The sequence below is a fragment of the Hyaena hyaena genome, unplaced genomic scaffold (genome assembly GCF_003009895.1).
Source record: "Hyaena hyaena isolate Hyena2069 unplaced genomic scaffold, ASM300989v1 scaffold_30, whole genome shotgun sequence".
NCBI classification, from domain to species: domain Eukaryota; kingdom Metazoa; phylum Chordata; class Mammalia; order Carnivora; family Hyaenidae; genus Hyaena; species Hyaena hyaena.
Window position 1 is genome coordinate 2,827,261 of NW_024080662.1, and position 24,458 is coordinate 2,851,718.

At 51.2% G+C, this 24,458-nt stretch overlaps 1 protein-coding gene across 1 annotated transcript in view; it reads left to right on the forward strand.

Moving 5' to 3' along the window:
• Nucleotides 1-24,458, forward strand: part of LOC120229312 (SREBF chaperone) — a 70,395-nt gene that overhangs the window by 41,258 nt on the left and 4,679 nt on the right. Inside the window, exons 3-16 of the mRNA XM_039228239.1 lie at nt 5,067-5,196; nt 14,656-14,813; nt 15,600-15,820; nt 16,230-16,335; nt 16,989-17,161; nt 17,561-17,687; nt 19,151-19,263; nt 20,274-20,368; nt 21,605-21,703; nt 21,861-22,079; nt 22,889-23,265; nt 23,774-23,962; nt 24,042-24,243; nt 24,320-24,435. Coding sequence (XP_039084170.1) covers nt 5,067-5,196; nt 14,656-14,813; nt 15,600-15,820; nt 16,230-16,335; nt 16,989-17,161; nt 17,561-17,687; nt 19,151-19,263; nt 20,274-20,368; nt 21,605-21,703; nt 21,861-22,079; nt 22,889-23,265; nt 23,774-23,962; nt 24,042-24,243; nt 24,320-24,435 — 2,325 coding nt within the window. The remainder of the gene's footprint in view (nt 1-5,066; nt 5,197-14,655; nt 14,814-15,599; nt 15,821-16,229; nt 16,336-16,988; nt 17,162-17,560; nt 17,688-19,150; nt 19,264-20,273; nt 20,369-21,604; nt 21,704-21,860; nt 22,080-22,888; nt 23,266-23,773; nt 23,963-24,041; nt 24,244-24,319; nt 24,436-24,458) is intronic.

Below are 24,458 nucleotides of genomic sequence, written 5' to 3' on the forward strand. Positions count from 1 at the left end.
CAGTTTTCTTCCAAGTTTTCCTTTTGGCTAGAATTTGGTAGCCATGGATGTGATTATTCTCTTGCATTTTGCAATTTTGTAGAATCTTTCTTGGTGTTTTTCTTTTGCCTATGTTAAAAGGAATATATGGTCGTTCAAGTTTTATAACAAAACAGAAATGCAATACAATATATTAGAGTGTGATGTTAGGAGCACAGACTCTGATGCCTGTGCTGACATCCTGGTTTTGTCACTTTTTAGTGAAGATACAGCTTCTGCCTGTCACACTGGGTTGTGCTGAGGCTTAAATGAGCAGATAGATGGAAGGCACTTGGATTGGTGCCTGGCACATAGTAGGTGCTCAGTGAGAGGAACCATGACTAGTACAGAGACAGAAACAGGCAGGTCCATTGCCAATGGTAAGAACCATGTTGGGGTGAGTAGAGCGTACTTTGGTAGCTCCCAGGAGGAGGGGCCCCAGCCCAGACTTTGGGGAAAGACTTCCTGCGGCAAGTGGTACTGCAAGTGAGGCCGCCAGGATGGGTTATCTAGGAGAAGAATAGGCAAGTGTGTTCCAGCAGGGGCAGAGCCTCAGAAGCAAGAGAGCAGTTGTGTGGCTCCAAGGCAAGGTTGGGGAATGGCTGTGAGCCTTTTAAAGAACTTCAAGGCCTGTGGACTTTATCCTGAGAAAGTTTGATACTCTGGAGTGTGCTGCCCTTGTTTTTCTTCCTGCTACAATGGTTAGACTCCTGGAATTCACAGATATTTTTTAGTAATTCAGTGTGAGAAGCAGGCTGTGTGTTTGGGGCAGCTGTGGTGTGGAAAGCAGATGTAGGTGTAGACTGTACTGCCTGCTTTCATCTTGCAGGGAAGCTAAAGCTCCATCAGTCTTAGCTCTTGACCCCAAGGCTTCTCTCCACACTCGGACCCCAGGAGTCAGCCCATGTGTTGTGCAGGGCTTTCCAAAGCAGAACCTTAGCTGAGTCCAGAGACAGCCTTTGACACCTGCCTCCAAACAGCTGAACCTAGGCTTTTGGAAGCAGCGAGAGAGGAGCAAGTGTTCATGTACAAGGGAATCTCCATATGGATTGAAGGTTGATTTCTCCTCAGAAACCATGGAGGCCAGAAGTCAATGAGATAACATCTAAAATTTTGAATGAAAAAAGCTCATTCAAGTATCCTATATTCTACAAAGCTATTCTTCAGTAATGAAGGAAAAAGAGAGATATATCCAGATAAACAAGAGTTGAGTTACAATAAGCCTGTGTTACAATAAACACTAAAGTAAATCCTTCAGGCTGAAATGAAGGGATACTAGACAGTAATTTGAAACCAGAAGTAAAAGTGACACTAGTAAATGTAACCAGACTTTTATATTTTTTGGTTTGGTTTGTAACTACTATGTCTTTTATGATTTAAAAGGCAAGGACACTGAGCAATAATTTTAAATCTGTGGTGATGGGCATACGATGTATAAATTGTAATCTGTAGCAATAACAATATAAAAGGGAAGAGACAGATATATAGAAACAGTGTTTAGATACTATGGAAACTAAGCTACTCAAGCTGGATAATTTCAGCTGTCTTATTTTCAAGGTCACCGATCTTTCTCCTCCCTGCTCACATCTGCAGAACCCCTCTTTAACAACACTGTTCGATCTAGGTTGTTGTAAGTTATTAATAATAATTTTAATCCCTATGGTAACCAAACAGTAACTTGAAAATACAGAAGAAGAAGGAAGAAGGGAGTCAAAGTGGCATACTACAAAAATTAGCCAAGTATAAAAAAGGGCAGCAATTGGAGGAATTGAGGAACAAAAGTCATTCAAGACATACAAAAACAACGAAATGGCACAAGTAAATCCTTCCTTATTAGTAATCACATAAAATGGGAGTGGATTTAACTCTAATATTAAAAGAGGCATTGGGGATGCCTGGGTGGTTTGGTTAAGTGTCTGGCTCTTTTTTTTTTTTTTAATGTTTGTTTATTTTTGAGAGACAGAGATGGAGTATGAGAAGGGGAGGGGCAGAGAGAGGGAGACACAGAATCCGAAGCATGCTCTAGGCTCCCCAAGCTGTCAGCACAGAGCCTGACGTGGGGCCTGAACTCAGACTGCAAGATCATGACCTGAGCCAAAGTCAGATGCTTAACTGATTGAGTCACTAAGACACTCCGAGTGTCAGGCTCTTGATTTCAGCTCAGGTCATGATCTCACAGTTGGTGCGATGGAGCCTCGCGTCGGCTTCTGTGCTGACAGTGCTGGCTCCAGAGCCTGTTTGGGATTCTCTCTTCTTCTCTCTCTCTGCCCCTCTCCTCCTGGCATGCTTGTGCACATGCTCTCTCTCTTTCAAAAATAAACAGTAAAAAAAAAAAAAGAGAGAGACATTGGCAGATTAAATTTACAAAGAATCTATATGCTGTCAACAAGATTGCAGTTCAGATACATACTACAAAATAAATGAAGCAAAAATGGACAATTGAAATGAGAACTTGAGAAGTCCACAATTATAGTTGGATATTTCAGTACTGTGCTGTCAGTACTAGATACAAAAAGAGATAGCAAGATAAGGAAACACAGGACTTGAGCAACAGTGTCAACCAGCCAGACTTAACAGATGTGCAGAGAACACCCAGCAACAGCAGAAGAGATGTTTTTCCCAAGTGCTTGTGGAGCAATCTCCAGGATAGATGGTATGTTAGGCCACAAACAAGTCTTGATGAATTAAAGAAGACTGCAGTCAATTAGAGTATCTTTTCTAATCGCAGTGGAATGAAACTAAACATACTAGAAGGAAAACTGGAAAATTGACAAGTAAGTGGAAGTTAAACGGATACTCTAAAACAACCAGTGAATCAAGAAATCAGAAGGAAAATTCAGAAAATACCTTGAGGTGAGAACAAAAAGACACGAAATACCAGATCTAATGGGATGTTGTGATAGTCGTACTAAGAGAGAAACGTGTAGCTGTGAAGAGGACTTAGTACTCCTATCTAGACTATATAAAGGGCTATAAATCAATGAGAAAAAGACAGCTAACCCAATTGAAAAACCATCAGAAGAGGGGCTTCACGAGAGGGTATGTCGGAATGGCCAGCAAACATAGGAAAGAACTTTCCACATTGTTGCACATTGAAACCACAGGAAGCTACCATTGCCTCCTCCACATGGCTGCAGTTAATTGGCCTGATGGTATCAAGAGGTAGCAAGGATTTGGAGCAGTTGGAACTCCTGTCACACTGCCGGTAGGACCATACATTTGTACAACTACTTTGGAAAATCGGTATTCTCTACAAAGCTAAACACATACACCCTATAAAATAACACTTCCTTCTGGGAACACACCCAACAGAAATGAGTGCTGATGGCCACCAAAAGCCATCTATGGAAATGACTGTAATAGCTTTATTCTTAATAACTGAAACTGGAAACGGCTGCAGGTTCCTCGACAGTGGAAGGATCAATGCACTGTAGTGTACAGTCCAGCGTAACAGCACATATGTGCGGGGAAGAGTGATCGCCTGCACGCACTGGTATGTATGGATGAATTTAGCAGATAACATTTAAGTGAAAGCATCCAGTCACAAAAGAGTACACCCGTGGGATAGGTGGTTTCATTTATAAGCCATTACAAAGGCAAAACTAGTTTACGGTGATAGAAGTTCTGATAGTAGTTTGGGGTGCTCTTCCCTGGGCAAGGGTACAGGCTGCTTTCTGAGGTCCTGGAAATGTTTTACAGCTTGATCTAAGTAGTTGTTACCCAGGTGTGTGCCTATGTAAAAATTTCACTGCACTAGATAGTTAAGGTTTGTACCTGTCTTTTTTTTTTTTTTTTTAATATTTTTATTTTTATTTCTAGAGGAGAGAGAGAGAGAGAGACAGCGTGAGCAGGGGAGGGTCAGAGAGAGAAAGGGAAACGCAGACTCTGAAACAGGCTCCAGGCTCTGAGCTGCCAGTCAGCACAGAGCCCGACGCGGGGCTCGAACCCACGAACCACGAGATCATGACCTAAGCGAAAGTCGGACGCTTAACCGACTAAGCCACCCAGGCGCCCCTGTACCTGTCTTATATCAAAGTTAATTCTTAATTAAAAATAAAAGTTTTGTTAAAAAGTGAGACATGACACAAAATGAAAGTGTACATGGGTTTGTCAGCTTTTTGTTGTAAAGCCAGGGCAACTGTACTGTCAGTGTGTTATATACAGTTTTTGTGGTCCCTTTAAATTAGAGCAATTGCCCAGCAATATGCATCAGGGTCCTTCTAGATTTTTATAGATTTCTCCCCCCTCCGATCCCCAGTTTCTTACTGTTGTCTTATATTTAATTTGACCAGTTTTTTTTTTTGTAGCGTCTCTATTATGTCTCTAAAAATATTCACCCAGTCTGTTTTATGAATTGGATTTCCTTGTTAGCTTTCTGTGACTAAAAATGAGCTTAAAAAGTTTTTTTTAATGTTTATTTTTGAGAGAGAGAGAGAGCGAGTGAACAGGGGAGGGGCAGACAGAGAGAGGGAGATACAGAGTCTGAAGCAGGCTCCAGGCTCTACGCTGTCAGCACAGAGCCTGACGCGGGGCTCAAACCCATGAGCTGTGAGATCCTGACCTGAGCCGAAGTCGGACGCCCAACTGACTGAGCCACCCAGGCGCCCCATTCTTTTTGGAAAAGTTCTTTTTTAAAGTTCATTTTGAGAGAGAATGGGCACGTGTGTGCAAGCAGGGAGGGGCAGAAAGAGAGGAGAGAGAGAGAGAGAAAGAATCCCAAGGAGGCTCCGTCCTGTCAGCTCTGAGTGTGACACAGGGCTCGTTCTCACAAACCATGAAATAATGACCTTAGCTGAAACCAAGAGTCAAACGCCTAACTGACTGAGCCACCCAGGGGTCCTGAGCTTGAAAAATTCTGATATTCTGATCTGGGTGTCCTCTGGGTGTCTTTCTAGCTCCGAAGATTTATGACTCCCAGTATTTTACACGCACGTGCAGTCCCAGCAGGGGGAATGCAGCGCGGCTGCACTGGCTCCTGTGTCACTCATCTCGGCGCAGACTGTGCTCCTGCTGTGTCCTAACCCTTCTCTCCTTCTTGTCCGTCCCAGCTGCCCGCTGCTGAAACTGCCCCTGCCAGGGACAGGACCAGTGGAGTTCACCACTCCCGTGAAGGACTACTCACCCCCGCCTGTGGCTTCTGACCACAAACCAGGGGAGCCCAGTGAGCGGCCAGAGTGGGTAGGTGCTCTGCGTGTGGCTGGGGAGGACCCCGAGGGCTGGGTGGAAATCGGCCAAGGCAGGGGCTCTGGGAGCGAGAGTGAGGGTGCCCAGTTTCAGATTGGTGAGTACATGTACTTGAACAGCTTTACAAAGCCACCACAGATATTTCATTACACAGTTAATGAATAACCTTTTTGAAAGGAAACACCAAATGACACAAAAGTGTGACTGTCCTAAACGGCCAGGTGGGCTCTGTGGTGGTTGTAGCTATGGCCAGGTGGGTCTGGATTCCTACCTGGACTGCTCACATACCATGTCCGGGCCTGAGTAGCACTCTGGCAGCCAGGCCATCTCCTCCTTGTCCCAAGTGATCATGAGAGCCATAGAGCATCCTTAGAGAATGTTCTGTGATCAGTCTCATATATGCAGTGTGCTCCTCGTTTTTTCACATGTTAGATCTGATTTTCTCCTCACAATGCAGTTTGGTAAAGTGTTGAGTTTTTGTGTTTTGAATATTTTAAATCCCTTTTTAGGGATTTTATAAGTAGGAAGGGGGGGGGGCCCAGGGGAAGTGCCTCGGTTATCTAGTTTTACATGGGGTCCACACTGGATCAGAACTCCAGGACTCGTGACCCCAAGTCCCTGCTTCTTCTGGACCACAGTGTTCTCAGTTGACTCCTTCTGAGCTGAGCACTAGTGTAACCAAGGAGGTAACAGTCACTCTAGCTGAGGGTCTCAGGTTGGACTCATTATTTGGAAATCTTAAAAGCTTAATAAGCCCATCTCTAAAGATTTTACTTGCCAGGTAGTGGATGAAGTGTCCTTCCTTCATATATTGTGCTTTGGTCCCATGGGTTTATGCCGGACTGAGTCTGTTGTTGAGGAAGAAAACCAAAGCTTAGGGAACAGAGCTCTTCCTCTCCCACCCTCTTTCTGACAGTGATTGTACATTCCCGTTTCCTTTATAGGTAGTATAGCAGTCGGGTCACTTGTTATAAACTTGCCCCTACTGTTGCTGAAATAGAGACATAGCTGGTAAGATAAGTGTGTATTAAGCTGTATATTAATCCAGCTTAATGGGACTCTGTCCATGAAGGTCAGGGGGAGCATGGTGTGGTGCTGGCAGAAACTGGTTCTGTAACTTCATGTTCCAGCTTGACCAGTGGCCCATTATGGAATTGTCTTGGTTCAGACCTTTTACCTTCATTAATCTCTTGAAGCAATTGTACCACATTATGGAACTGATGGTTTGTGGCACAACAGGGTGTTTGTATTTGTGAATGTTTCATGACTAGAAGAGTTCTGTGGGCCTGATAATACATGATAGGTATTTAATGATATGGCTATGGGTGAGGGATGACTTGTTTGTGAGCTCTTTAAACTTCCTTAATGCCCTTCATTAGTCTGGGATGATGATAGTAGGTAGGTGTATGAATAACTTCAGGGCTCAATAATCAGAGGATTGGCTGTTCTCTCTGGAGCCCCTACCCCTTGAAGGATTGAGAAGGACCCGGGCCTCAGTGCAAACACCTAGTGTTTTGCAGGTCAGGGGTCAGTTCTCTTACCTCCGCTGACAGTCCATGATAAAAATTCAGGATAGCAAAAAAAAAAAAAAAAAATTCAGGATAGCAATATTGGAGTGGTAAGGACTACTTCAGTTATAAGGAACAGAGAACTTAGCTCAAACCAGAGTAAGCAAAAGGAATTTTTGGAGTCCTAGAACTCAAAAACAGTATGGTTTGGGCCTCAAAAGGAGTCCACGTCTTAGCTCCTTTAGCTCCACTCTTGATCTGCCTAACAGCTCCAGCAGCTTGAGCCCTATGTTCTTGGAATATCTAATCCAGTGCAGGATGAGGGGGTGCCAGGTTGTTTCTAAGTGAGGTAACCTGCCTGTCCCCAGCCTACATTCTGTGGTGAAGGGGGTGCTTCGTTGACTGGCTTCATCAGCTAGTTGTCTCCATCACTAGGCTTAAAACAAGAGAGGACCATTTCCAAAGGAAAATCAGGGGCTCAGCCATTGGGTGCAACAATGCAAGTACCTGCTGCCCACCAAGAAACTAGAACATCCTTCATTCCTCTGTTCATTCCTGTATTCAGCATATGTTTACTGCATGTCTGCAGTGTGCCCACAGGATGATCTAGGGGACACGTAGAGCCTCACAGCTTCTGGGGATATCTGTCTGGTTGGAAAGAGAAGACAAAGATGTCAGTTCAAAATACAATATATGTCAGAGGGACACAGGAGCCAACTGAAAGAGCTCCCAATGGCCAGTGCTAGAAAAAAAAGATATTTTGCAATAAAATAAATAAAGTAGTATTGGACTATAACCCATAGTATAAAATAAATATCTTGAGTTCATATGATTGAATAAGGAAATGGGGGAGAATGGACAAATCTGGACAGAAATTCTAAATAACTTACATAAATACTCTGCCGTCAAGGGGCTAGAATATAACTCTTCTGTCTTAAGCATGGACTGTGCATAGTGACTTCCTTCCAAAGAATACTATATGGAGAGGGGGAGCAATGAATCACTTTATGGTGGGGAACCAGACAGATACCTCCCCAGCAAGGAGGTCAGGGGTCAGTCAGTGTCAGCAGTGAGTGATAGATCAGGCTGAGAGTCCATACCCTTGATGTGTGACAGGTGAGGTGCTCTACCTCTGGTCTCTCTCCCAGAAACCCATAACCCCAGCTGAATTATGAGAAGAACATTAGAGAAAAACCCAGTTGAGGGACTTTTTATATAGTACCTGACCACTACTCCTTAAAACTGTCAAGGTTATCAGGGTGCCTTGGTGGCTCAGTCATTTAAGCATCCGACTTTGGCTCGGGTCATGATCTCATGGTTTGTGGGTTTGAGCCGCGTGTCAGGTTCTGTGCTGACAGCTCAGAGTCTGAAGCCTGTTTCACATTCTGTGTCTCCCTCTCTCTCTGACCCTCCCCTGCTCATGCTCGCTCGCTCTCTCTCTCTCTCTCACAGAAGTAAATAAAACATTAAAAAAAATTTTTTAAACTGTCAAGGTTATCAAAAACAAAGAAATTCTGAGAAACTGACACTAAGGAAAACTAAGGAAACCAAATTTTCTTAGTTTTTATCTAATGTCTTTTTTTCTCTCCCAAGATCCCATTTAAGGCACCACATTAACTTTAGTGGTCACTTTCCCTGTGGCCTCTCTTGGCTAAGACAGTTTCACAGACGTCCCTTATCTTTGATGACCTTGACAGTTTAGAGTAGTGGCCAGGTATTTTGTAGAGTGCTCCTCCAGTGGAGTTTGCTTTTCTCTAGATTACACTGGGGCTGTGGGTTTGGGGAAGACTGCAGAGGAGAAATGCCATTCTTTCCATATCCATCAGCCTCTTAAGTTATTATTTACATTCCCATACATTAAAGTTCAGTCTTCAGGCCATAAAGCTCTTGGCACAAAATTTTAAAAAGGCTTTCTAATGGATGTATAGAGATGTCTCCCTGTGATTTTGCCTTTCCCAGATGACTCATGTCAAGTGCTTACTGTATTTGCATGTCTTCCTTTGGTGTTTTTAGGTGTTGCCCATTTTGAATGAAGTTGTTTGGATTTCTTTTTATTGAATTGTAAGTCTTTCCATATGCTGGAGATGGCTTTCTATACAGACCTTTTTCTCCCCTTTTGCTGGAGTGTCCCCACAGTGCAATGCCAGCTGCACTGTGCATTCTTGTCTTTGTGTGTCCTGCAGAGGGGACTCTGATCCATCCTGCCAGCTCCTGGTGCTCTGAGACAGGCCATCCTCTGTTGGAATCACTAACCGGTGGCCTTGTTGAGTTGAGAGGGGCACTTCTTTCTGGAAAGAGGGATGTTTCTACCAGAGGAAGAGAAGAGCAAAGCAGAAATGGTAGAGACTTGTCATTTTGCACATGCATGTGACCTTGGGCAAGTTACTGAACACGTTCCTGCCCTCATTTCTGTATTCATAAAATGGGGATGATAATCATACCTACATTATACGCTGTCAGAGGATTACATGAAGGCATGCAAAAGCTTAGTGCAGTGCCTGACTTGTGACTTGCATTTGACATGTTTGTGGCTAGCACTATTGTCATTGTCATTGATCACATCTGGCCAAAGTTCTGGAGTGTGACCAAAGTTCACATGCTTGGCCTGCCCTCTGGGATGCACAGGCCTGCATGCCTTATCCTTATCCTTCCTGCCACTGTCTCCAGGAAGCCCTCCCTAGCTCTCTTGCTGATGCATGCCATGCCTCCCCTCTGTGCTCTGTGTTTCCACCCGCTAGAGATCATGTTCTGTTCAAATGGGTGTAGTTGAATATTTTAACATAGTAGATGCTCAAGAAAGGCTTCTTGTTGAATAGAGAAACAGCATGGCTTATTTAGCACACCAAGAGTGTAAAGTGAGGCATTTTTCTTGGAGCATGGTAGGGTGATAAGGTGGGACCAAGGTGAATCCCGGGTTGTGGGGTTTCAACTTTAATTGTATGGGCAGTGGGAAGCCAGTCCCACAGAGGCAGTGGTGTGAGGGAAGTGGCAGTAAGATCAGTAATAGTATTGAACTTGGAGAAACTTAGAGACGGAGGTAACCATGCTTAGGGAAACGGTGGGGGTGTGCAAGGGGTACAGGGGTTGATCTTCAGGAGATGCCATATCCAATTATAATAGTTTTAAGCCACACCGATATGACTACATATAACATGTTTTTGGGCACTTTGCTGGTTGGATATGTGTGTTGTTTTGTTTGGTCCTCAGAGTGATGCAGTGAGGTCTGGAATTCCATCCCCATTCCCTAGTAAGGGACTAGGGCTTAGAGAATGTAGACGCCATTGTCCATGGCACATAGCTGGGGCTAGCACTAGAAGTTGAAACCAGGTGGGTCCCCCGAGACTGCCTTTCCCACCACACCACACCCCCTTACCTTCCCAGGGCTGGAGGACAAGGATCAGGATCCCCGTTTTCCAGAGGAGCTGAGTTAACAGGAATCCTCTGTCATGGTCTGAAGAGAGCTCCTGGGTGTGTCAGTGTAAAGATAACCTCCCTGGAGTTTGCTCTGTCTGAGTGTAAAGGAAGGACTGTGCTGTAAACAAAACAAGCCTGCGGTCTCCTGCACTGGCCTGGCTCCCCGAGACCAGGTCATCATGAAACCTGAACTTCACACTAAGCCCCACCTGGCACCGTGCAGAGCTGGCTGGGCTGCCAGGGCCAGTGTTGGAGTGTTGTGGTGGCCGGCTGAGCCTCAACACAAGGTTTCCAAGGAACCCTGGTCAGGGGCCTCATACTGTGAATGCTGGTGGCCAGAGACCCCAGGCATCCCTAGGACCTCAGCTCCCCTCCTACACTGCTCATGTTGGGCCTTCCCATCTATTTTCTCTTCTCTGCGGAAACACTCATGGTTCCCAGCTACCCAGGCATGCTGGCTGTTGAGAAACAAGAGGATTGAGAATTGGACGGCCCTGGCTTTAATCCTGCCTCAGCTGTCTGTCAGCTGTGTCCTTGGACACATCCTGTTATCTCTCTGGGCCTTGGTTTTCTTATCTGGGTAGCTCTGGGTCTCCCAAGGCTGCACTCAAGGTATCAACCAAGGCTGTACTCCTCTCCAGGCCCAGGGTGGGGACACCTGACTTTCATGCTCTCTCAGTGGCCTGAACAACGGGCTCCTTGCAGGCTCTTGAGCTAAGGGTCCTCATACCTCATCAGGTGTGGCCTGAAGTCCCATTCAGTTCCTTGCTTTGTGGACCTTCCAGAACAGCTGACACATGGCTGACTTCATCAGAGTGGTGGTTCCAAAAGAGGGGGGGCAGAGGAAGAATTTTGGTCTTTTTTCTCTTCCAACTTTCATTTTTGTGTGTGGCAAAATACAACATAAAATTTATACACCTTTTTAAGTGTATAGTGCACTGGTATTAAATATATTCATTTCTGCAACCATCCATCTCTATAACTTTTCATTTTGTAAAACAGAAACTTTGTACCCTTTAATACCCCAGCCCCTGGCATCCTTCATTCTTCTTTCTGTCTCTGTAAATTTCACTACTTTAAGTACCTCATATAAGTAGAATTTTACAGTACTGACTGGCTAATTTCACCTAGCATAACATCCTCAAGAATCATAGTCTTGTGTAACCAAATCTCAGAAGTGACATGTTACTACTTTTGTCGTAGTCTGTTTGTCAGAAGCAGGTCGCTAGGTGCAGCCCCCTCTCAAGGGGGCTTGCCTGTGGGCAGGAGCACCAGGAGATGGGGGTGACTGGGGCCGTGTCAGAAGACTGTCCGCCACAGCCTGCATCTAGTGAGGAGTCTGCCCTCTGTGCCTGCGGGCATCTGAATCCCCTGGCCCTTACTCTGCCTCTGTCACTCACTTTGGATACCACGTGTTGTGTCTGTTTCCATGTCTGTTTCTCACTTGAATATCCAGTAGTGATTATGATGGGGCCTGGTGCAGTGAGTGGTGGGCCCTGCCCACGTCTCGGCTACCCTTTAGGTGCCTGCCTGCCTGCTTTCCAGCCACCAGTATCTGTATCTCTTATGTCAGGATCTCTGGTGAAGACCTGAGGTGCTGGAGGACTCATGCCCCCTAGGAGCAACCCTCAAGCAGCAGCTGCAGGGGTTGGTATGTAATACCTCAGCTCTCTGATCCCTTAGGTGGGATGACTCCGCTAAACCCCATTACTGACACAGGTCACTTGTCCAGTAACACCTTTTGTTGGCTGCTTTCCCTCCCTTGTTCCTGCCCTTACTCTCCTCTTCCTGTATTTTCTGCATCTTTTTCAAATAAACCACCTACCTTAGGGTCTGCTACTGGGGATCCCAAACTGAGATAGCGAATGACAAGAGTCAGGCCCGTGACTATTGAATAAACCACTGTAAGAGAATTTTGATGCCCAGAAGAGGGGGGTTGAGGGCACATATGTTGGGTGACAAGTTTGTTACAATCATGTTAAATGAGGGGACCAAGATCTTGGAAGAGTTGGAAAGACTTGGAATAGCTACTTGGGAAGTTCTTTTGGAAGTCAGGGAGGGTGTTTCAAGAGGCTGGCAACAGAAGGAGGCTCAGCCAAGGCCGGGAAGCAGGGCTCTGCAGTAAGAATCACTGGTACATGGTTCTTATCTGGTGAGGCTGGCCGCCTGAGGCCTGCACACAAAGGAGCCGTGGGTTTACCCAGCGCTGGTGGAAGGACAAAGGAGAGAGGGGTTGAGGGCGAAGGAGTTACATGTTCCTGTGAAAATCTGATGAAAGCATGGATCCTCTCCCCTTAAAATGATAATGGTGGTAATAGTATACTTAAAAAAAAACTGGGGAACAGGGTGCTCCTAGAACTCCTAGAGCTATCCCTAGAGCCCAGGAAGAAGGTCTAGTTTCTGAGATAAAGTTCATTAAGTACTTCGTTGAAATCGTGGTCCGAATGGTCCCAGCTGGGGAGATGGTGCCTGGGTGGGAAAGGGGCTGGAGAAGAAGTGGAGGGCTCAGGAGCTAGAAGGAGCTTCGCACCCACCCAGAAACTTAGGGTTCAGTTGCACAGGCTCAGTGGGCGCAAGGGTGGAGGTGGAGGGCAGAAGAGGTGGTATGTGCAGTCACAGCCTTGTGCCCAGTGGGAACAAAGCCGGGGCTGGAGGCTCCCTGGTGTCATGCTGTCCCTGGATGGCACGCTGTGTCCTTCACAGGGTCTGAGGATGATTGCCCTGGGGGTGGCTCTCCTTGTAGAGCTGTTCGTCTCCAGACAGCTCCTCCCCACTCAGGCCTGTGTGAGGAGTTGTGTCAATGAGCTGCTTGCTGTTCAGGTCAGAGCCTGCGGCTGCTAGCTCCATCCAGGCTCCTCTGTGCCTTTGGGCAGCTTCTAACAGCCTGAGTCTGGTGCAAATGACAAAGCAGGTGAGACCTTCTGTCCCCAAAACCTTTGTAAGACATGGTTTCATAAATGTAAACTTCACAAAGGGGTAGGGGGTTGCCTTGAGTTGTTCCTTTGTGCCCAGGGGCCCAGGAGGCCTTAACTTGCTGTTCATGTTCAGCATCCTGACCTTGGCTTGTGCGATAAAGTGTAGTTGGGCATCGTCGAGTGGCTAAGTGACCTTTCACATACTTCCCCACCCTGTGGAGTCCCTGATGGCAACACAGGTGTGGGGACGGCCCCCTCAGCTCCCTCCAGCCGGCACCACAGCATGTCACAACCGTGGACAGTCTTCCTTGCCTCCAGTTGGATGACACTGTAACTCCAGGGCAACCTTCCAGAGTGACCACTTTCGTCTGGTCACCATCTCAGAGGCACTCAGGGGCTTTTCTTTGCCAACTGGCCAGAATCCAGACAGCTCAGTCAAGCGTCATCATAGCCACTCCTCATTTTAGCTGTGGTGTGTGTTATTACCTGGCAGGACTCCTTTGTGCTGTCCAGTCTGGCCGTGCCCTCAATGCCCCTTGCTCCCCAGAGGCCCTCGCCGTCCGTCTCCTCCCATTCCTTCCCCACCTCGCGGCTCCGCTCACCTTCTCCCTTGGCTGTAGTCTGGTCACGGCTAGTCCGGCACCTCATTATGGGGGTGCTCCATGATGACTCCATCACCGGGAGTTCCTGCTTGCCTGTGACACGTCTGAACACTTTAGTCACGTAGGTGCCTGTTAGCTCTTTAAGGGCAGATGGCAAGTTTTAGGGAAAAAGCATGTGATGTCCAGGGAAACGACCTGGGTTTGAGACCTTGTGCCACCCTGCAGGAGCCATGAAGCCCCAGCTAGTCACCTTGCGTCTCAAAGGACTGGTGTGGGGGAGGTATGAAATGATATGCCATACTGTTTATTGCTAACATTCCCAGTAATACCTAATCTCTGCATGTGCTGTTGATATACGTACGTGTATCCGTGTGGTGTGAGGTGTGTGTGCATCTTGATGCTGCAGGTGAATGTCAGTCACCCTTTTCACAATGAGGAAACTGAAATTCAGAGTAGTAAAAGAAATGTTTCCAGGGCCATACACTTGGAGAGCTGGGATTTAAAATTGGGTCTTTTGATCTTTAAAAACCACTGACCTGCAAGTGGCAGGATCAGGAAGACAGGCTGTACCCTGTTGGGGGCTGATGGTCCACTGTGAAGTGGGCAGACGTTTTCCATAGAGGGCTAGATGGTGGACATTTGAAGCTTTGTGGGTCACGGGGTCTCTGTTTTGAACACTCACCTCTGCCGTTGTGTGAAAGCAGCTGTGGAAAGTATGGAACGGAGTGGGGCTGGCTGTGTTCCAGTAAAACTTGATTTAGAAAAGCAGGTGCTGGGTTTGATTTAGCCTGTGGCTAATAGTCTGCCGACCCCTGATGTATTGGGAAGTGTGTAGGAATATGGTTCATAAATTGCAGAGAGCCTCTTGGAGACGTCTTCACTTTTGAAGCTGTCCTTTGGGCCCCACAGTGCTTTGCCCACAGTAGATGCTCAGTAAATCCTCAGTGAGTGAGGGCCCATTTCTCCCCCATGTGCCGAGCTGACCTTTTCACCCCTCCCCTGTTTCTTCTGCAGTACGTGGGAGCCCCCGTGGCTTATATCCAGCAGATATTTGTGAAGTCCTCGGTGTCTCCCTGGCACAAGAACCTCCTGGCAGTAGATGTGTTTCGTTCCCCTCTGTCCCGAGCATTCCAGCTGGTGGAAGAGATCCGGAACCACGTGCTGAGAGACAGGTATCCCTGTCAAAAGGTGGGCCGGGGGGTGCAGTCCTTGGTTTGACTCCACTGAGCCAGCCAGAGCTGCAGAAATTTCGCAAGGGAGAATGGCAGGTGAGCCACTGTCACATTCCTCAGCATCCTGGGGGCCACTGTGGCCCCACTACCCCTCGACCTACACGGATGGAACACATAGTTTCATCCTCAGGTCTCAGTAGGTGTCCACGGGGCTGAGCCTGTGACGAGCTGACAGGGAACTGCCTGCCTCATGCCCCAGATGGCTTATTGCCTGGCAATTATGAGATGTGGTTGTGGCGGTCATGGCCGAGCTGAGGAGAAGCACACTTCCCCTGGGGATTGCTTCTGAAGCCCCGGCCCTGGTGGTGCTCCCCAGCCCCCACGGGGTCTCTGAAGTGTGCTGGCTTCATAGCCTGCTTCACCTGCTGGGTTTTAGTTAGCTGAGGGCTTTGACACGCATTTTGGTGAATGAAGTGAAGCCCCTAATTTTCATCCTTGCTTCTCTGCCCACTGAATTGGCTGAGGTGCCTTAGTCGGTAGGAGGTTGTCCATGTTCCCAGAACTCACTTCGCAGAGAGACTTGTTCTCAAATGTTCTTTGAAGTTCAGTCAGTCACATGGTTTGGTTGTTGGCCACCTAGAAGAACTTTGTCCTGCTGCCCTAATCCTTAGGCTCTTAGAGATACCAGGCATCTGGGAACCTGATGACAGAAGGTCTCCCTGTAGCTACAGTGGGCCTGCCTGTGCTCGCAGATACAGCAGGTGCCTTGTCCTATGTCCTGAACAGTTCCGGGACCAGGGGCCTGGAGGAGGTGTGCCTGCAGGTGACCGACCTACTGCCTGGCCTCAGGAAGCTCCGGAACCTACTTCCTGAGCATGGGTGCCTGCTGCTATCCCCTGGGAACTTCTGGCAGAATGACCGGGAGCGCTTCCATGCAGATCCTGACATCATTGGGACCATCCACCAGCACGAGCCCAAAACCCTGCAGACCTCAGCCACGCTCAAAGGTACCTCAGGCAGGTTCCCTAGGGGTCCACAGGGTGTCTGTTGGTCACTGTGTCCTTTTTTTTTTTTTCTTCTTTTACTTCTGAGAGACAGAGAGAGAGAAAGAGAGCATGAGTAGGGAAGGGTCAGAGAGAGAGGGAGATAAGAATCTGAAACAGACTCCAGACTCTGAGCTAGCTGTCAGCACAGAGCCGGATGCGGGGCTTGAACCCATGAACTGTGAGATCATGACCTGAGCCGAAGCCGGACGCTCAACCGACTGAGCCACCCAGGCACCCCTACTGTGTCCTTTCTGATGAGTGCTCTGGCAGATCTGGGGTTACCCCATGTTTCTTAGGGTGGGGGAGGGGTCCTTGGCAGCTCTACAGCAGCTGCCTTCCTCTGTCAGTACCTGCTGGCTTCCATCTGCAGACTTGCTGTTTGGTGTTCCTGGGAAGTACAGCGGGGTGAGCCTCTACACCAGGAGGAGGATGGTCTCGTACACCATTACCCTGGTCTTCCAGCGCTACCATGCCAAGTAAGGCCATTGGCTCAGGGCTCCTGGCTGGGCTGTGGGATGGTATGAGGCTTTGAGTAGTCCATTCTGGTCTGGGGTGTCCAGAATGCTCCCTGGCAACTTAGAGTTTTCAGGCCTCCTGTTGAAAGTTTCTCTCTCTTAAATTGAGGGATGCTGTCTTTTCACATTTGAGTGGGGATGACCTGACTTCTGGTTAAGAATAGGGACTAAAGCAGGGCTGGCAAACTTAGTGTCCTGGTGCCTCCACTGGGCTTTCTTGAGCCTGTGGCAGGGGTCCCCAGCTGGAGACGACTGAGCACCATGTGGCCTCAGGCCCTCCCAGCAAAGTGCTTTTAGGCAGCTCCCTAGCAAGAGAGAGAGCACAGGAGATGCCTCCAGTTGGCTGTCCTGGTGGGCATTTGGCATTGAGCTTGGCATTGATAGGTTGGGAAATGGATGTTGAAAAAGGAGTGGGGCAGGTGGGATGGGGAGCTCCTGAGACAACTTTGTAATTCTCCAAAGGCCCCTTGGAGACTGTAGGGAAATTCAGACACCCCAGAACAGCTCCCTCCATGATGCGGAGGAGGGAAGCCCTGATGGGCTTTCCTTTCAGGGATTGTCTTTGCCCCTGGCCCAGGAGGCCGGTCCATCTATCCTACCTGCTCCATAACCAGGTTCCTGAGCAGCCTGCGGACCCGTCTGATGCTCCTGCACCCCAGCCCCAACTGCACCCTTCGGGCGGAGAGCCTCGTCCATGTGCACTTCAAGGAAGAGATTGGCATCGCCGAACTCATACCCCTTGTGACCACCTACATCATCTTGTTTGCCTACATCTACTTCTCCACACGTAGGTCCACAGCATGGAGGCTGGGGGCTTCCTCCAAGCTAACTGGGCATTCCAGACCGCCTGCTTCCCTGCCTCTGGAGGTGGCTTGGGGAGAGAGGTCAGACACCCAGGGCTTCATGCCCCAGCAGAGTTTGGGTGGGGCTTGGGTGGGTCCATGGCTTCTCTGGCTTCTCAGGAAAAGACCTGAGAAGCGGTTCCTGGGTAGTGGTTCCCAAAAGACACACTTTTTCTCTGAGACTGGGAAGTATATGTGGCCATCCTTCTCTTTGGTTAAACCAGGGGCCGTCCCTTCCTCAGCTGTCAGGGCACACTCTACTCCTAGGACCTCTGCATACAAGGGCCCGTGTGAGTCAGGGTCTGGGGGAGATGCAGCCCTGATGTGCCCTCTCTGCCCTCCAGGCAAGATCGACATGGTCAAGTCCAAGTGGGGGCTGGCTCTGGCTGCCGTGGTCACAGTGCTCAGCTCACTGCTCATGTCTGTAGGGCTCTGCACACTCTTCGGCCTGACACCCACCCTTAATGGCGGGTAAGTCCCCACCAGGCTCCACTGAGCTTCAGGGAGTGCCCTCAGGCTGGAGAGCCCCTGGGCTTGGGTTACCCTGTATCTTCACGTTGTTATTTTGACATTTAAGAGGTACCTTTTACCTTTGCGTTACTGGGCTTGTATTCATACACATGTATATGTAGTTCATCTACATAGTACATAGGCGTGTGTGTATGTACATATTGTATGTATTCATGTGTCTATTCATGTATTTGCTTTTGTGCTGTGTATATGTGTGTATATAGGTGTCTGTGTATGTGTGTTCATATATTACATATACTCCTGCATACTACTCCTTGATGGCTTATGGTGCATATGCGTAGGAGTTTAAGAAAGGTACATTTCTTCCCTTTTTTACTATTAAAACATTTAAATGACTAATAGAATAGGTCATTTCAGAGTAAGTTTTTAAAACACCACAAGCACAGGGGCACCCTGGTGGCTCCGACGGTTGAGCATGTGACTCTTGCTTTTGGCTCAGATCATGATCTCACGGTTTGAGTCCTGCATGAGTGCTGCACTGTCAGCACGGAGCCTGCTTGGGATTCTGTCTCCCTCTCTCTTTATGTGCCCTCTCTCTCAAAAATAGATGGATAAACATCATTTTTTTAAAAAAAAGACACAAGCACACTTGAATTTGCCGCTTTTGCTTTCTTCTGTCCTTTCTTTCCAAGTCGGTTGGAAGCCATGTCTTCTATTCCCCGCCCACCTGTTGGCTAGTAGTCACTGACTGGCTGTCCCCTCCCAGGCTTGTCAGGCCGGTTACAGAAACAGAAATGTGTTCTCTGTTATTTCCCTTGCTTGTAGAACACTTGCTTCCTTTCCTGAACCTGATGCGAAAACCCCTTTCCCTGTGGTTGGCCGTTGTGCCCTCCTCAGAGCCCTCATTTCCACTGCCTCCCAGCAGGGATCCCGTGAGGCGTACCTCAGCTGGTGTGCCCTGTCTCTCCTAGTTCATCATCAGTGTTGTGAGCCTGGGGTCCCAGAGAGCTGGTAGTTTTCTTTAGGACCAGTTCTCCAAACAGCCTCTCCAGAGCCGAGCAGGGCTTGGGGCTCCTCTCGGTCTCCTTCCACTTAGTCCTGATAGCTTGGCCGGCAGTGCTACCAGTCCCAGCCACGGTCCTTTCCTCCGGCCAGCAGAGTTGCGTGTGGGAAAAGGCTTCTCCGACAGCTGGGGGCTCCTCTGGCCCTCCTTCTGCTGTGCTGCATAGAGGGAGGCAGGGATGCTTGCCGGCATGAAAGCCCAGAGCTGGGTAGGCAGATGCCCTGTGTGGCACAGCGGGGGAGTCTAGGGCTTCTGCTCTGTGCTTCTGGAAGTCACTCAGCAGCCTCCCACTCCAGGCTTTAAACCCTGCAGCCCTACTGTGGCCCAAACCTGTTGAGAACCAGCATGTGTTGGAGGCCCTTCTCAGCACTGTCCTCACCCTCTCCCTCTCTGTCCTCAGAGAGATTTTCCCCTACCTTGTGGTGGTTATTGGGTTAGAGAACGTGTTGGTGCTCACCAAGTCTGTGGTCTCGACCCCAGTGGACCTCGAGGTGAAGCTGCGCATTGCCCAAGGTAACACGGCCAGCTGTGGGGGTGCGCCAGGGAGGGCGGGTGAGTGGTCTGAGCTGGGCCCCCTCCTGTGGGGGAGACGGGGAGCCCCAGAAATCGCCCTTGCTCTGCCTTCTAGTGTAATCTGGTGTGGGCCACCAGGCCTTGGCAGCTTGTTAGCGTGTGCCCTGAGGAACCAGAGAGTTGCTGGACTTTACTTTGTCCTGGTTCACGTGTCATTAAGAACACAAACTGGACTCTGTTGTGGGACTTGTGTGTTCGGCGGCCCTTTGTCCAGCCCGGTACATGGTGCTTTCTCTCCCCGCCACACTCCACCAAACTGGGCTTGGGCTTCTGTGGCTGCTCACTTTAGAGACGCTGCTTCCATGGCTGCCAAAAAAGGCCCTGTGGGCTCAGTGTCAGGAGCTGGGAACGGGGGTTCTGAGGAAAGTGGGCAGAGAGCCTAGGCCTGAAAGTCTGAACTGTTGCACTTCCTTCTCTGGACCCCAGGTCTGTGGGAACAAGGCCAAGGGTAGGCTGTTTATTCATTCAAGGAACCTTTGTGAGCCTCTGTGAGAGGCCAGGCCCTGCACTAGATGGGGAGCTCTGAGGACATGAGGGGATGTGGCCCCTTCCCCCCCAGGGGCTCACCGTGGGGGAGGGGTGGAGGAAGAGCACAGCTGGCACTTCCATTGCTTGGACCTCTGCCACATGTGGGCAGGCACACTCACATCGTGCCCATGCCGACCCGATGAAACAATTCATGGAGGTTGGCTGTGCCAGAGTGGGTGGCACTTAACTTTCCTCTTGGGTCTGCTCATCTTGGCACCCTGCCTCTCCCTTCCTCTGTCCCCTCCCCCCCCAACTCCCTTGCCCGTGGTGGCTGTGCAGCGACGGCAGCACCTGGAGCCTGGGCACCAGAGGGTCCCAAGCCTGGGGCAGTGTGGTAGAATGGCATGCCTCGCCCCTCTGAGGAACACAAGGCTGTGCACAGACGTGTGCTGGCCCCACGGCCCTGTTGTTGTCCTCTGCAGGCCTAAGCAGCGAGAGCTGGTCCATCATGAAGAACATGGCCACAGAGCTGGGCATCATCCTCATTGGCTACTTCACCCTGGTGCCCGCCATCCAGGTAAGGCCCCAGGGCCGCTGCTTGAGTGAGCATGGAAGCAGATACCCAGGTCCCTAGCTGTGCAGCTCTGTGCAGGGCGCACCCTTCTCGACACAGACACCCTCACCTGGGAGATGGGACCTCTCTGCTGCTAGGATGGTGGTTCTGTGTACAGAGTGCTCCTGGCAGGCCTGGTTCAGGGGGTTCTCAGCCCGGTTCCAGTCAGACCTGTCTCTCATTTCTCAGGCAGAAGCACCATGGGGCCCCTGAACTGGTGGCTTCCTCTCTCCTAGGCTTAGCCCTGACCCCCATATGTGGCCTTTGGACACATGGCCCCCCACAGGAAGGCCACCAATTATTGCTCACAGTGGCTCCTACTCCTGGCCAGGTGCCTCACTCAGCTGTGGGGCTGTGACCAGGCAGAGGAGGACCTCCACTGAGCCAGAACCCAGACTCGGTGACCGTTTCTAGAGGGCTTGGAGGAAGGGAGCACTGTCCTCCCAGTCCTTCCCCAGGGCTGGCGGGCCTACTGAGCTATAGGGGTGAGCAGAGAACAGAGGGCTGCAGGCTTTTCCAGAGGACCCACATTGCCATCTTGGGACATTGGAGCGGACATGGCTACTGTGCTAGGCCCCTACTCTCCCCCCAGAGTCGAATGGCAGCTGTGGTGAAGGGCAGGGGAGGAAGGCTGAAATGTGAGCAGATTCCATCTGTTGTCAGAGCTCGGGGAGCAGAGACCACCTCTTTTCAGTTTCAGGACAGAAATTAATTCCCTCCTATCCTCTCACCCACTGTGGGTGGTCCCTTGCAGTCACTGGCCAGGAAGCTTTTCCAGAGCCCTGATGGTGGGTCAGGCCTGGGCTCCGGGCAGGGGGTTGGTCACAGCATTTGAGCTGAGCCAGGAGGTTAATGGGGAAGGGCGTTTGGGGGAGCAGGCTGGTGGGGCTCCGAGCTTTCAAGGTTGGATCAGGCTCTCCTCTCTAGGGGGATTGGAAGGTTTAGGGAGAGCACACACCCTTCAGCCTTCTGTGCATAAAGGTGCATGTGAGGGGTCTCTGCTGCCCCCTGGTGGGGAGGTGGGAGCAGCTGGCACTGTCTCTCCTTGGCTACTCCCAGACTCAGAACTTACTAGCATCTCTTTCTTTGCTGGGCTCTGCCTGCCACCGGTCTGCAGATTCTGAGGTGCCCGCAAGCAGAGAGTTGCTTCTTGGGTGCTAGGCCCATGATGTCATTGTGTCCCCTCATCTCTGATTCCAGGAGTTCTGTCTCTTTGCCGTTGTGGGCCTGGTGTCAGACTTCTTCCTTCAGATGCTGTTTTTCACCACTGTCCTATCCATTGACATTCGTCGGATGGAGGTAGGAGTCCCACCTGCCTCACCCTTGGCCCTTGGCATGCTCAAGGCTTATAGGGTGAGAGCAGTGCAGGCCTTGGTCAGGGGCAACCTCCCCTCCCCTCCACCATGGGCAGCCCCTGGACAACAGCCTTGAGCCCTGACTACTGTGCCCCCAACAGCTAGCGGACCTGAACAAGCGGCTGCCCTCTGAGGCCTGCCTGCCCCCAGCAAAGCCAGTGGGGCGGCCGGCACGCTTCGAGCGGCAGCTGGCTGTGCGGCCATCCACACCCCACACCATCACGCTGCAACCGTCCTCCTTCCGAAACCTGCGGCTCCCGAAGAGGCTGCGTGTCATCTACTTTCTGGCCCGCACTCGCTTGGCACAGCGCCTTATCATGGTACGTGCCACCCGTTCCCTGCCCTCCGAGGGCCAGCACTCCATTACCTCCACACTCTTGCTCTTTGCCTTGGAGGTGAGGGGTGCACCTCAGGCCATTATGGCCCCATGAAGCCTGTGTTTGGGAGGCTGCCCATCACACTTTCCTGGCCAGACGCTGGTGGCTTCTGAGGTAAAGCCCATCTCTGGGAGAAGCAGCCCCGGGGGCATCAGAAGAGTCATCATCTCTCTAGAGGGACCCAGGACAGGAGCCTGGTGGATGGGGTGGAACCACCATAGTCCCCTGAGCAGAGTTCTCCTGCTGCATAGAGTGCAGGCATCAGAAAATTCTGGCCAAAATAATTCACTGGCTAGGCTGGGGGTGAGGGGTGGGTGGACAGAGGAGCAGGGCTGGCTGCTGGCCAGCCGCGGTGCACCCATGGAGCTGCAGTGAGAGGGAGCAAGGCTGAGGTCCTCTGAGGACGGGGCACCCATAGGTGTCTCTGGAATAGGTCAGCCAGCTGGTCTGGGAATGGTGGCCACTTTCTGAGATGGGGGTTGGGGAAGTTCTGAGGGTGCCTTTTGTATTTCTAGGCCAGGAAACCCAAACTATGACCATAGAAAGGGAACTAGGTCCCTCTAATGGCAGTTGGCCCAGGTGGTAGTGAAAGCACTTGACAAGGCAGAGGGAAGACAGATTGGGGCCTGTGTCCTCTCCCCACCCCCAGGCCTGAGGTCCCTGTGTTGCTTCCTCTTGGCACAATGGTCAACGCTGCTGGGGCTCGGGGCCACTCAGGGGCCATGCTGAGCACCCAGTGCCCCCCCTTGCAGGCCGGCACGGTTGTCTGGATCGGCATCCTGGTGTATACAGACCCGGCAGGGCTGCGCACCTACCTTGCTGCACAGGTGACAGAACAGAGCCCGCTGGGCGAGGGCCCCCTGACTCCCATGCCTGTGCCCAGTGGCGTGCTGCCCGCCAGCCACCCGGACCCTGCCTTCTCCATCTTCCCTGCTGATGCCCCTAAATTGTCGGAGAACCAGACGTTGCTGGGAGAGCCCCTCGAACCTGGGGGTCCAGCAGAGGGCGCCCATGATGGCCCAGTTCCAGAGGTCACCTGGGGGCCTGAGGATGAGGAACTTTGGAGGAAACTCTCCTTCCGCCACTGGCCTACGCTCTTCAGCTACTACAACATCACCCTGGCCAAGAGGTGAGCTGGGCTGTGTCAGGTGCCACCTCCCCACTTGGTGTTAGCTCACCGGCCCCAGAGCATCCCTTCCTCCTCTGGTGGGAGACCCACTGGTTTGACTTCTGTGTTTCCTTTCAGAGAAATTGCATAGGGTTGTGAAGTAGGAACTAGCGCTCCAGACAGCCACAAACCAACTCAGCAGCATTGGGCTGTGCTCTGGGGAGTCCCAGGCCGCTGCCAGCCCCTTGCTGGAATGAGATCGACCCGCTGGCCTTTGCCCACTCCGTGCCATGATGGGTGGTGGAGGCGGCCATAGGATGGTCCTGTGGGTACTGCTGTCTGTACCAGAGCAGGGTTGGGTGTTGGAGCCGGGCTGGGAGGGACAGGACAATACACCGCGCCCCCCGCCCCCAAGACCCAGAGAGGGCTTGGAGTCCTGCAGGTTGAGCAAGTCTGCCTGGCCAAAGGGGAGGGGCCCTTCTGAAGGCACTCTGCTGACCCCTGACCCCTGCCTCCCGCCCGCCCCCAGGTACATCAGCCTGCTGCCTGTCATCCCGGTCACGCTGCGCCTCAACCCCAGAGAGGCCCTGGAGGGGCGGCACCCTCAGGACGGCCGCAGCGCCTGGCCCCCGCGGCAGCCTGGGCCGGGTGGACCGTGGGAGGCCGGTCCCAGGGCGCCGGGGACAGCTCAGGCCCACGGCGACGTCACCCTGTACAAGTAAGGCCCGGGAGGTGGGGGGTATTGGGATGGCCCGCGGTGGCCTGCGGTGCACCTGACCACGCTCCCACCCGCGCAGGGTGGCAGCGCTCGGCCTGGCGGCCGGCATGGTGCTCGTGCTGCTGCTGCTCTGCCTCTACCGCGTGCTCTGCCCGCGCAACTACGGGCAGCCTGGCAGCGGGCCCGGCCGGCGGCGGCGCGGGGAGCTGCCCTGCGACGACTACGGCTACGCGCCGCCAGAGACCGAGATCGTGCCGCTGGTGCTACGCGGGCACCTCATGGTGAGCGCGGCGGGCCGGGCAGCGGGGTCGGGGCGGGGCAGGGTTCTGCCTGTGCCCACATGCTTCCTCCCCGCAGGACATCGAGTGCTTGGCCAGCGACGGCATGCTGCTCGTGAGCTGCTGCCTGGCGGGCCACGTCTGTGTGTGGGACGCACAGACCGGGGACTGCCTCACGCGTATCCCGCGCCCGGGGTAGGTGCCCCTCCCCTCCCCCC